Genomic DNA, 13,510 nt, shown 5'->3' with positions numbered 1-13,510 from the left:
TGACTGAGTGAGAAAGTGTGAGACAAAGAATTGGCTTAAAGAAAGAGATAGATAGAGTAGCGTGAGCGCATCCTAGTGGCGGCCGCACGAAGCTCATTTCAGCGGAAATTCGAGTCAGACTATTTTCCATAAACATGTCGCTTCTTTTAAGGTTTGTATTATTGGATTTACATACATCAACCAATTAAGAAATGTTCAGAAATTGAAACCTACTAATTAAATTGCGATAGTTTAGAACATCAAAAACTGATCCCCTGCATTAAGGTGACAAGATTATTTTACTGACGTGAACACTATATCATCAAAGATGAGTCTGTTTATTGGTTGTCAATTGTTTTACCAAGTTCGTAGGCCTGCAAGTTTACCACAACAGGCATTTTGTTTGTTGTTATGTTAAATGGTTATAATAATTTGTTTAATTTATAGTAACCAAACCACAATTTCAAAACAAAAACATTGAATATATTTTAAAGATAATAAAGTTAAATAAATGCAAAATTTTACCTTAGCATCATTGGTATTTTCTGCTGCTTCACTTTGAGTATCTTCAGTTAAATCTTCTTTGACTAAACAGTTGTCATCGCTCTCTTTCTCTTCATTGGCATTATTGTCTTGAGGCATCTGGTCACTTTCTTCTTCTGACTCCGCATATTTAGAATCCTTTTCCTCTTCATCAGCAACACTTGTGTCTTGAGATTCATCAGCTTTATCAGTGTCATCTTTTAAAATAGTTGATGAAATTTCTGTTCTTTCCATTTCACTTGGGACATTGGTAGTTTCATCTCTAACACTAGATACACTAGCCTCACTATCACTGCTCTCTATATTTATTTCTTCAACCACTTTTGAGTTGTCAATTTTGATTGGATCATTGATATTATCATCACTATCCTCATTTGACTGTGACATTTGATCCTCAATATTATCTCCATTCTGAGAATCATTGCTTTCTTTACTACTTCTTGAATTTTCATCTTCTTTTATAGATGATATAGAGTCTTTGTCTTTCCTATGTGTTGGATCAGGTAGTTCAGATAGTAAATCAATGTCATTACTGTCATCATCACCAGGAGATTGTGAAAATGCCCTCTGAACCCTCTGGATAGCACTCATTATGGGATCTTCCTCTTCATCTTTGTCTTCCTTTGGAGTTTTTATACTACCATCTTTACTTTCATTACCGTCCTTCGAACCTTCGTTAAATCCAGAAAAGGGAGATTTATTCTGAGAATTTTCTACCGAAGAAGATTGAGTGATTGAGGTTGGGAAAAAGTCTTCATGATCCCTCTGTTGATGTGAAAAGAGAGGCCCCTGTGACTCTGATTCAGTTTCTGGTTCTGAAATGACCAGTCGATCCTCACTATCTTCGTCTACACCTCCTCCCTCTCTCTCCTCAGGCAAGTCATCGAACAAACTAAGAGATTGCATCACATCATCACCTTTGTTTGTTTTTGTTTTATTTTCAGATGCTTCAGTTTCTGAATCATAATCACTTTCTTCGTTGGGGTTTTCAGCCGGGCTTAAAGGTGGCACAGGTTTGTCTTTTTCCAATTTTAATAAAGACTCATTCGTGACATTTTCACTTTCAACCGCAGGGTTTTCTGTTGAATCTTCTGACTTTGGATTAGGTTTCTTGATATCTTGTTTGCTGTCTGAGGAACTTGGTGATTCTGACTTGATTTTTGTTAATTTTTTTCTAACAGGACTTAAGGTAACTGAACTAGGTTCCTCACATACTCGCCCAAAACTTCGTCTTTGAATCTTCCCGCTTTTATCTTCACTGCATTTAGATCTAACTTCAAACTCAAATGGTTCGGGTTCTTTAAACTCATATATATCTTCAGGTATTGTACGTTTTTGTTCTGAACTTATAGTTTTAGTCTCTTCTTCTTCTGTATTACAACTTTCAACACTTACTTTATCATCATTTTCGTTTTCTTTTTCAACCATTGAGACAGCTTCAATGGGAACTTTACCACTAGGATTAATACCTTTCAACTCTGACCTTATTTGATTTAAGTCAAATTCCCTTCCTCTTGATTGTTCTTCCTCACTTTTAGAATGGAATTTTAGATCTTCTTTTCTAGGCGTGACTCGCCTACTTCTTCTCCTTTCATTTGTTGATTGTTCTTTACAGTCTTCATCAAATGGTAAGTCATCCACTTTTCTTTTAAGCCTTTTCTTATTATCCGTTTCTTGTGTTTCAGAATCTATTTTTTCTGATTCCAAGATCAATTGTTTGGAGTCTCTATTGTGTTTTTCTTCAGTAACTTTCAGGGGCTTAGTGTCTTCAACCTTTGGTTCAGCTTTAAATTCTTTCTCGGGTATTGTGTCTTTTTCATCAGTATTATCAGTTTTTTCTTCAACAGCTTTTCTTTTACTCCTCAATCGATCACTTTTGTATCCATCTGTGCCTTCCTTTTTAATATCCTCGGACGTAACGTTGACTTTTGATACTTCTTCAGATTTTCGCTTTTCACTCCTGCTTCTGGTCCTTTCAAACTGCCCTTCTTCTTCACTTTCTACCTTGCATTTCTTCGATTTGTTGTCTGCATCAGTAGGATCCCTACTAGGATCTTCACTCTCGCAGCCGCTTTCCAACCTTCGCCTGTACGTGCTGCGACTTCTAATCTTCTCTAACAACATTTCTTTGGTGTCCTTTGATTCTTTTTCATCACTATCCAAATCTTTACTCCCTGGACCTCTAGAAACATCTAGATCATCACTTTCATAGTCATCATCTCCCTCAGATTCTGACAAATCTGTAACAAAAAATATTTCTTGTAGCCTACAGTCTATATCAACTAATAAAAGTGTAAATATAAAAAAAAATAAAAAAAAAAATTGAATTCTAAAATGTATCTTTCTATATAAAAGCAAGAACAATTTTCAATACTAAATATCAAACCAAAATTATTCTATATTTTGGTCCAACAACCTATTACTAATCAAACAGCAGTGTCTTTGTTACCTGTATGCGTATGTCCAGAGGCGCGGCGGGAACGGCCCCGAGACCTGGCAGTGCGAGGTGCACCGCTGACTGCAGGACTCTTTGTGCGACTGGACGATGACGTGACAGACGAGGGTGTGGTAGAGCGACCACATCCGCCCCCTCCACTCCCCTCCCCACCACCTCCACTCTTGGACCTCTTCATCACACGGCTTTGGGACTGAGACTGCTGAACACAACAACATTATAGTCACAGAAAAATAGTTGTATTGCCTTTAATAGTAATATTTTATAATTAAAATGTTTGTAAATATAGTTTAAGATGGGAAAGGTAGTTATTTCCAATAGACAAAATTATATTATGAGGTTTGGTTAAAATAATACATAAATAAGCATATAAATTCGACTAATATATTTTTTAAATACTCCAACAAGAATTTTAAGTTTTTAATGTATTATAACTAACTTTATTTTTAAGGTGAGATTATGTTTAATGCGTAACGAAGCTAAAAAAAGTTTTGATTATTTTCAAAGGGATTTGGTTATATAAATTCAAAAAAGTATTTACTTTATTTAAAACAGGTGCATTTGTAAAAAAAAATAAAACATTTCAGAAGTTTACTAAGTAGCTCAATCAGAAATAAATGGGTGATGTTTTCATTGTCAGTTAGTTATTAGTGTTATCTTAACGAGTAGTGCTATTTGTTTAACACATAAACATACATGATTGTAATATTGAATACACTCACTGCAATAGAGTTTCAAGTCTTTCTAGAATAGTTAAATAACAATTTATTTTTAACAAGTATTTGCAATAGAATATTCAATACATGTTCAAATAAGGCATAACTTATAAACTTACTTGTATCAAAGAGTCTGTTTTAATATTAACTCATTAATAGTCGTTCTTATCGCTTAAAGTTAATACAATGGTAAATAATAGTGAGCCATTAGTGAACCACTATTATTTACCTGTGCTTTCAGGTAAATAATAGTGATATAGTGTTACGCAGATATTTGAAATTTCAGTTCAGATGGGCTTTTCTAATTGGCCATGATTCTACTAGCTATAAAGTTATTTTAAATGTCCTATCAAAACCAGCAGAGTTTTTTTTTATAAACTATTCATTTCCCCATTTAGAGTGCAATAAAGAATTATCTATGTTATCATGAGTGTACACTTATATGAATCCCAGAGCCTCTTTTTAAAACAAGATTTTAAAAAACCGAATAAAACTTAGTTTAAAATAATTTGTCTTGTATTGCAAGGATTAACTGTAAGACACCAGTAAAAACAAAAAAGAAACCATACTCAATTCGTACTGCATACATAAAAGGTGAGAAAAAAATCTACATAATTGCGCTGTTTAACAAAATTTAAACTGATGACACATTAAATATACTATTAGTGTAGGGCCTACTATACTGCTAGTTAATTCTAGTAGCGATTTTCTTTTCTGAAATTTCTAGGACAAATTCATTAGATAAAACACCAGTCTACTCTAATCTAATATTTTAGCTTTAAATTTCAATTTTTTACCATAGGTCAACACAGGGTTGAAAATTTCCTTAAAACAAAATTAAAAACATACAAAGACTAATAATATGACAATGTCAACAAACTTCACAGGTAGCACCATAGACTAAGCAACACGAGTAGACTTTTCATGCCATTGTAATTGTTGAAGCTTGTTTTTTGTGTCTAGTTCATGTACGTAGACACTGATCACAAGTGAAGAAGGAATTTTTTTCTAATATTTTAGGGTTATTTTCATGATTTGTGCTATAATGTTTAGTTATTTAACTAGGAGGAGACCAGTTATTGTTTATGATTAGATAGTTTTATTTGGCTAAACGAGGTTTTAAATGACTGAAATAACAAGAAACTAATTGTAAACAAAACCCGACCTCAGCAGTGCACTGGACAGAACTAAAAATATAATTGGCTTCGGCTTGTTCCATAAGGATCACAATATTGAGACAGTACCTGGGTCTGGTGATGACGTGTGCGCTTGGCCCGTCCTGGAGACCAGCTCAGGTTGTCTGCTATCCTACCTCGCTTGATCCACTCATCATACCTGGTGTTCCACCCTGTGTAGTGTACCAGGTAAAGTGTCTCGTGGTCCTCTTCTTTAAGGTTAAGCACCTACAACCCAACACTGTTAGAAACACTCATCTTTTATGACTACAGGGTAGTCACAGAACTCCTGAAAAAAATTCACACATTTTTCCCCTGTTTTACCAACAGCAAAACCTGGTATTCCTGGTCAAAGTTAATATTTTAATATAAATTATAATATCGATAATTAATTTATTTATCATATAAATGATAAATTAATATAAATGATAATTTATATTAAATGGTTATATACCCCCCACAAACTCGGGTCAAGTCAATGATTTAGGTATTTTCTCATAAACGTTAAGACAATAGCCACCATACAAGTCACCACTCGTGTTTACAAGTGACAGGTGAAATGGTAAAATTCGATTACAAAACATCTTAAAACTAGGTAAAACAAGGTTTACAAAAGAATTTTAAATAGGTCAAAAATTACCATTTAGGAAAGCTTGTACACTATAATAATCTTATATAGGCTATAAGCTACATAGACATCCCTTTTTTTTAGGGATGGACGAGATTGGATTTTTAGTTCGAGACGAGACGAGACGAGATTTTTTATTTCTCATAAAATTTCGAGACGAGATCGAGACGGGATTTCCCTTCTCATACACAACGGGAAATGCACGTTCAAAATTTTTACCTGATTTTGTAACATTGTTAGATGACTGTTTAAATACAAAAATAATGATAATAGGCAAGAATATTTACAATCTTTTATTAAAAAACATCAGCATAACATTTTTTTATTAATCACGCCTAACTTATTAAAAATTACTACGATTAGGAAACATAGTGATATCAGTTAGGATAGAGTTCAACTTATCCTAAAATAAAATAAATCATAAAATAAAAGCAATATTATTTTTTATAAAATAGTTACTTGTTTTGACTTTTTATAGTAATAAAACATTCCTCACAATGCTTACACTTAACAAAACTTCTCAAATGTTATTAAAGTAATATTATTAAAATAATTAAAGTAATATTTACATTTAAAGAATTAATTAAATAAGAACGCCTTCGCAAAGGAAACGCAACTACAACACGCTCCTGTATTGCGGTTATTGCATTGACTTTCTGTTTTTAATTTTTTTTTTTTTTTTTTTTTTTTAATTCTCGTCTCGATAAAAATCTCGGCCAAAAAGAAATCTCGTCTGGTGTAACGAGATTTAAAATTTCCCGAAAATTTCCCGAAATTTCGAGACTTGACCATCCCTACTTTTTTTAATGACTCTGTTGAATTGATACATTTAATATGCGCTGGCAATTTATTATAAAAACTTGTTTCCCATGTAAACAAAAAGGTAAGCGGGAGGGGGTAAGGGGTAAGGTTTCAAAAAGTGTCTATCTGTGGATGGGCCGATAAAACATATTGCGGCTTCTGATTAGGTAGCTATGGTTAAAATTGTCATTCATGAAAAATATTAGCCCTTCCCGTGCGTTAGCCGTATTTATACACCAACGATGCTATTCAGTTGCGTGCATTTGCCATGTACACGCAACTCAAACTGAAGGTCACAAGCTACAACATACGACGCATATATACGTAAATAAATGTAAATGTTGTTTAGGTATTTTGAAGTTGTTTCTTGGCCGTCTACTGTTACCTTAGGCCATTAATTAACATTATTGTTGCAATAACTTCTTTTTTATTTAGTCTTAAATGTCTGAAGGACTTGTCTGTGATGCCCTTAAATAGACTGTATTTATATCTTTTACTTTGTAATAAGGATGTGCACAACTACGCCATAAGAAATTCTAATAATATAAGAATAGATCAGTGCCTAATGCCACCACTCAAGCTAGCTTTAAATATTCTGCTACCAAATTGTACAAGTTACCAGTTAGGGTTAAAGAGTTACCATTAAATGTTTTTAAAGGAGCCATCAAGAGTATTCTACTAAAAATTGTTTTTATAAAATAGAAGTTTATTTTGCCTCATCCTTAGATTAGTCTAAAGTTGTATTATATTGTTGACGCAGCCTATACACTACTGTACTTTTCACTATACAATTTGTGTCCAAATAAAGATGGTTTGCTTTGATTGGTGGGTTGGCATCACTGATCTCATAAAATCTGTTGTTTACAAAGCCGGTAGTTGAGTCATTCTCATGTTATTGTTTCACGCGCGAAGACAGTCTGATTAACTGTTCATGAAGTCTTGAGTGGAGTAAATCTAGAGAGATAAGTTTTGTGAAATATATTCAGTGTATTAGAATGTGTTGTGGTGATAAAAATGATGTTCAAATTGAATGATTCAAATCAATGTTTTATTGTACCTATCTAGATATGTGTGTTTTGTCTTTTGGCAATAACAAAGAAGTCATACTGTTCTTATCATGATTTTTAAATTTAATTAACCTTTTTAACAGTTTATTAAAAATTAACGTTTTCCCTAAAGAATATTTACAAGCGTTAGGCGTAGGAATCAATGCATTCCTTAGAGAGCGTTGGACGTATATATACGATCAAAAAACTAATAAAAAGGTGTCTATAATCAACTTTAACCATTCAATAGAAGTGGAAAAATAACAAAATTTAAAAATAAATTTTGTTTACCCAACCAAATTATTGATCGCGTAGTGAGTAGGGCTTCACCCTGAATCAGATGCTCGGGAAGGGTTAGGTTTCTTTTTATAAACATCAATGTTTGTATATGTTGAAGGTAGAGTTAATATTGTTAATTATTTAAATAATAACGTACATGACCGTATGGGTTTTGAAAAAGTCATAATATTTATAATCTCTTTTTGGACCTTAAAAACAGATTTGGCACTTGAGCTTGAGCTACTGCCCCAAAATTCTTTTCTATCCCTTTCAGACCCGGGAATTTTAGTCATCTTGACCGCTCAGTCCTGAGCAAATTTTGAATAAATGTTGGTTTTTAACTAGGGATGGACGAGATTGGATTTTTAGTTCGAGACGAGACGAGATTTTTTATTTCTCATAAAATTTCGAGACGAGATCGAGACGGGATTTCCCTTCTCATACACAACGGGAAATGCACGTTCAAAATTTTCACCTGATTTTGTAACATTGTTAGATGACTGTTTAAATACAAAAATAATGATAATAGGCAAGAATATTTACAATCTTTTATTAAAAAACATCAGCATAACATTTTTTTATTAATCACGCCTAACTTATTAAAAATGCCTACGATTAGAAAACATAGTGATATCAGTTAGGATAGAGTTCAACTTATCCTAAAATAAAATAAATCATAAAATAAAAGCAATATTAATTTTTATAAAATAGTTACTTGTTTTGACTTTTTATACTTTTATAGTACAGTAATAAAACATTCCTCACACTGCTTACACTTAACAAAACTTCTCAAATGTTATTAAAGTAATATTATTAAAATAATTAAAGTAATATTTACATTTAAAGAATTAATTAAATAAGAACGCCTTAGCAAAGGAAACGCAACTACAACACGCTCCTGTATTGCGGGTATTGCATTGACTTTCTGCAGGCGTTTTTAATTTTTTTTTTTTATTTTTTTTTTTTTTTTTATTCTCGTCTTGATAAAAATCTCGGCCAAAAAGAAATCTCGTCTCGTGTAACGAGATTTAAAATTTCCCGAAATTTCGACACTTGACCATCCCTATTTTTAACCTAGATTTTTAATACTAAAATTATTGAATAGGTTTGTTTTAAAGACGAAACCTTCATAATACCATATTAACCATTTCAGTTTCAGCAATAATTAGCATTATATACGTTTAAAAACATAAATAATACAGTCTTTAACCTTAACAGTTTCTTCTTTCTCCTATCTAACCGTGACATTGCAACAAAACAATCAGTGTTACCATAAGACATGAAGGCATACTGCAGAACAAAAATTCCCAGCTGATCTCCATAACCTACACAATACAACCTACACAATAGATGCGTACAGGTCTGAGCAACAGAAAGATCCATAAACTTAAAAAAACAAATAAACATCTAACCTACACAATCGTGTTGGTTAGGTTGTCAGGACTTAAAAATTTACCTACACAAATGAGTGTGCTGGGTCTGAAAGGGTTAAATTACATATTAGAGACAAACAAGGCATGATTCACAATGACCCTTGTTTTAAAGTCTGGTCTGTACAGTCTCTTTTTATTACGATTCCATCTACCGCTGATAGTTCATCTCTAATACTCCAGTATTCCTATAGATCTTGAGGAACATGAGTACGCTTTTCAAGCCACCCTCTTTTAACTGTGTCCACAAGAGTTGTCATAACAGGGCATTATTGCTTAACTCTTCTTTTACCTCCTTGATCCTCTCATTGGTAATATTTATGTTCTGTCCAAATTGTTATCTAACTCTGCTTGGAAAATTGGGTCGTCAACTGTTTCTCTAGTATTTTAGAGGTGATCTAGACAGAAAGTCTGCGACATGCATTACTGTTCCTGGCTTGTATTATACACAAAAGCTGTATTTTTGAAGTCTTAAAAGCATCCTTAGTAGTCTCTTAGGAGCTGATATCAAGGGCTTCTTGAATATTGCCTCCAAGGGCTTGTGATCAGATTCAACTATAACATCTTCATGTCCCATCAAATACTGTTCAAAGCATTCGAGTCCAAACACAATAGCTAGACACACTTTTTCAATTTGTGCGTAGGCAACTTCATTCTTAGTTAATGTTCTTGAAGCATAAGCAGCGGGCTTACCTTGCTGCATGAGACTTAAGCACCTAGACCATATTGACTAAAGCAGAACCTTGAATGCCTGGAGTAGTAGTATCACTAGATGGGTTGAGAAATTACATTGTATCAATTGAAGGAAGACCATTTAGACACAATAGAAGATTTATTCGTCCTTTAAAAAGTTAAAGAGGGAGATGTTGGTGGTATTAACCAGCTAATTCTTAGTTGTTGTTTATTATGAGCTTTTGAATAAACACCATCTTGTTCAGAATTGATTATTTGATTAAAATAGTTTACTTCTCTACTAGAGGACCCACGGTGCAGTGTTAAAATAAGTATAATAAGAAGGGGGATATCAGATTACTAGTAGGGATGCTAACTGGGCACGGACCTATTAGGAAACATCTCAGAACTAAAGGGATGTCATAGACAGACCAATGCAGTTTCTGCGAAAATGAGGTGGAAACCTCAGAACACTTATGGCTTGTCCAGCGTTGGCCCAAAAAAAAAAGGTTGACATCTCTGGGAAGGCTGCACTTGAAACCTACAGAGATGAGGAAACTGGGTGTCTTTCAGCTCCTGGGCAATGTCAGAAGCCTAGGGCTGTCAGAATGATCTGGGGTGCTACAATAGGCCATCAGGCCGAAGTAGCTCGGAGTAGCTCAATACCCCAACCCCCCCCCCCCCAGGGAGGAAAAATGGATGATTTATATTTGTTAACATAATTACTACACTCAAATTTCTTACCTTGGCCTCATAAGTAACTTTGGATTCATGGGTAGGTCCGTAGTAAACTTTCAACTTATCACCAACAGCAACTGACTTGTAATTTGGCAGCTGATCAAGAGTTCTAAAACACAAACAAAAACTAGTTACAAAGGTTTCTGTTTCTATAATTTGATTCAAGAATGCAAAAAGAACAAACAAATTCTAGTAGTTCAGTGTTATATTTACTACTGTGCATAGCCACTAGTAGAGACTAGGGTTGTATTTGCGTCATAAATTTCTAAACGCATGAGAAGACACAATTAATTGTGCAGAGGTATTATCCTTATAGTTTATAGCAGTCTGATGTTATGTAAATGATTATGGGTAAAAACAAAAACTATAGACTTTCTATCACACACTCATACTTAGTATGAGTGTGTGATAGAAAGTCTTACGCCTAGTCTATTAGCAAAGTACAAAACAATTGATCTTAAGGGAGGAAATTTATAAATAACACTAGGGTGAAGTTTAAGCTGACAATTTACAGTAGTATGAAAAGTAGCGAAAATCCACATTTACAAACAAAACATAAGCGGGAATCGTGTAAAAACTTATACAACCGTTTGATGTTTATTAGTAAGTCATCAAATGACATATTTCTTGTCCATTCTGTTTGAGGAAATGTCTGGAGTACTTATGATGATACTTACTCATCACTGTTTGTGGGTTTATCATCATCTTTGCGCTTTTTTGAGTGACCTTGTTTTTTATCTAGGTTACTATGTGGTGTTATTGAATTGGATGAGGGTTTCTTTTCAAGAGTCGCCTTTGGTTTTTCTGACTTTGCTGATACTTCTTCCTTAGATTTGGATCTGGTCAACTGAGGAACACCCGTCTGGAAACCACAAAATATTAATTTATCTTTGTACATTTAATAAGGTGTAAATTCTGACACGAGAAATTCTGACATGAACCGTTCTTGCCATATGTTTGGATGATGTGATAGCTGAAGGTAAAATTTCGATGCCCAAATTTCATTGGCAACTTTGATCCCACAAATGTTGTAGACCAATGACAAATGGCATCTGGGTCTTTTTTTTTAATCAAACCAACAACCATCATATTTGAAGGCAACCATTCGGCTAAGCATACAATTTAACCAACAGATTAGTTGTTAATAGCCAAAAGAAATATTGATTTATTATAATTCACTGAATTTTTCCTCAGCCCTTTAATGGCTAACAAAGTGATTGGTTACTATTGATATAATGATTAAAAAGGGATATTTAAAAGTATATTGTTATTGGAAACAAAATAACATTATTGATTTTTATCTCAGGATTTCTCCAACTTTAGAAACCTAATTAAGACTAATTTATGAAATAATAAAGACAAACATAATATGACTTATCGATCAAATTTAAATAACAAATTAATATTAAGAATAACCATGGAACTATCCCACCTTTACATTTTCTTCAGAAATCGGTTTTCTTTTTTCTTCTGAATCTTTGCTTTCTAAAAGAGGTGATTTTTGTCGTAATTGTTTGACTCCAGTTTTCATTTTTAACTTTTTCACCATGGCTTTCATCCTTTCAGAGAATGTACGTTTTTGCCTTACAGCATTCAACCCCATAGGCTTGTTTGCACGGGGTATTTTATTATCTGACATGGGTTTTATGCGTCTACTTCCAGTAATTTTAGAAAATAGGCTTCGTGACTTCTTATCTTTAGAATCTTCTACATGGCCTTGAACTTCTGTGGAGACCACTTTTTTTGGTCTGATTTCTCTTTCACTAGAAATTTTATTTTTTTCATCTTCTTTTTCTTCTTTTTTCCCATCTTTCAATTCTCTGCGAGTTCCCTTAAATACTCGTTGATTCTCATCATTTTTAGCATCTTTAACTGGTTTTGTGCTAGTATCTTTTTCTGCCTTAATATCATCTTTTGAGTTATTATCATGCCTCAACATCTCCCTCATTTTTATTCTTTCTTCTCTGTCATCACTTTTTATTTTTTCTTCTTTATTTGCTTTGTTAATTATTGGTGATTCTACAATTTTTGAAGCAGATGGTTGGGGTTTAGTTTCATCTTTTTTCTCTGATTTCTCATTCCTGAGAAGTTTCTGTGAGTCCTTTCTTAAAGGTTTTGGGTTATCATTGATAGTTTCTTTTGGTTTTAGATCGTCTTTAGTCACGATATCTTTATCTTTAATAGATTCACTTGTAGTTTCATCTTTTATTTCTTCACCATCTTTTTCACCTTGTTTCTCCTGAAAAAATAATCAAACTTAAATGTTTAAGTACACAGAAAATTGTAGACCGAAAAAAAAGAAGATGAGTTGTTATGTCATGGAGTATATATGGAAAAGAGTGGAAAGTACATGATACACCATAAAAATTTGGCTTTAGCTAGGCATGGTTCATTTAGGTTAAGATCTTTAAACAGCAGGGTTTCCAGCACTAACTGAAAATAAAGTTCAAGGAAAACTCCATGTGTTCCAGGTTCTAAATTAATAAAAAAATTACAGGTTAAAACTTGTAGGTCGAAAAAAGGAAACTCACTAAAAATTTGGATCTATTAGTACTCTAATTCATTAAAAACCCTAAATTAATGCCAATTCAAGAAGAATGAAGTGTATAAAATATTTTTGAACTATGAAAATAAAGACTATTAAAATATAACCAAAAAATCAAAAGAAGCAAACATGTACTCATTGTTATTTTCATTTTCTGTAGTTGGCAACTAAATAACCTTTTATTTTAAAATTTTGAAATATAAATTTTTTTAGTTATCCGGTAAACTGTTGCTAAGCCAAAAACTCATGTAATATTATTCATGAACAAAAGGCAATGTCTCAGATATTAAAAATTATTTTTTGAGCGGGTAGGATAATGATGACAAAATTGTTTTTAATGGCACATTTGATAATGAGTTTTTAGGTTTTCACCGTTTAAAACGGGATGTCTTCATGGGAAACATTAATGACGTTTTAGTCATCGCAGTACATAATCAAGACCCACGGGAAATGTTCAATGTTCAATACCGTTCAAATGTCGGAGATGATCACAATAGTTCTGC

General features: G+C 33.1%; 1 protein-coding gene across 3 annotated transcripts in view; it reads right to left on the bottom strand.

Moving 5' to 3' along the window:
- LOC128987824 (AT-rich interactive domain-containing protein 4B) overlaps positions 1 to 13,510 on the bottom strand; it is a 47,217-nt gene that overhangs the window by 10,112 nt on the left and 23,595 nt on the right. For 2 of the 3 annotated variants that reach the window (XM_054408861.1, XM_054408876.1), the window contains exons 13-18: positions 11,895 to 12,701; positions 11,140 to 11,324; positions 10,469 to 10,571; positions 4,938 to 5,096; positions 2,972 to 3,179; positions 505 to 2,762 (exon numbers count right to left, since the gene is read on the bottom strand). In XM_054408861.1, the coding sequence (XP_054264836.1) occupies positions 505 to 2,762; positions 2,972 to 3,179; positions 4,938 to 5,096; positions 10,469 to 10,571; positions 11,140 to 11,324; positions 11,895 to 12,701 (3,720 nt within the window). The remainder of the gene's footprint in view (positions 1 to 504; positions 2,763 to 2,971; positions 3,180 to 4,937; positions 5,097 to 10,468; positions 10,572 to 11,139; positions 11,325 to 11,894; positions 12,702 to 13,510) is intronic. The other variant, XM_054408868.1, reaches the window with a different exon arrangement.

This window comes from Macrosteles quadrilineatus, unplaced genomic scaffold (genome assembly GCF_028750875.1).
Source record: "Macrosteles quadrilineatus isolate MER2022 unplaced genomic scaffold, UCM_ALF_1.0 Scaffold_1__1_contigs__length_201487025, whole genome shotgun sequence".
NCBI lineage: Eukaryota > Metazoa > Arthropoda > Insecta > Hemiptera > Cicadellidae > Macrosteles > Macrosteles quadrilineatus.
The sequence above is the reverse complement of the archived record's forward strand: the minus strand, read 5'-3'. Positions and strand labels throughout refer to the sequence as shown.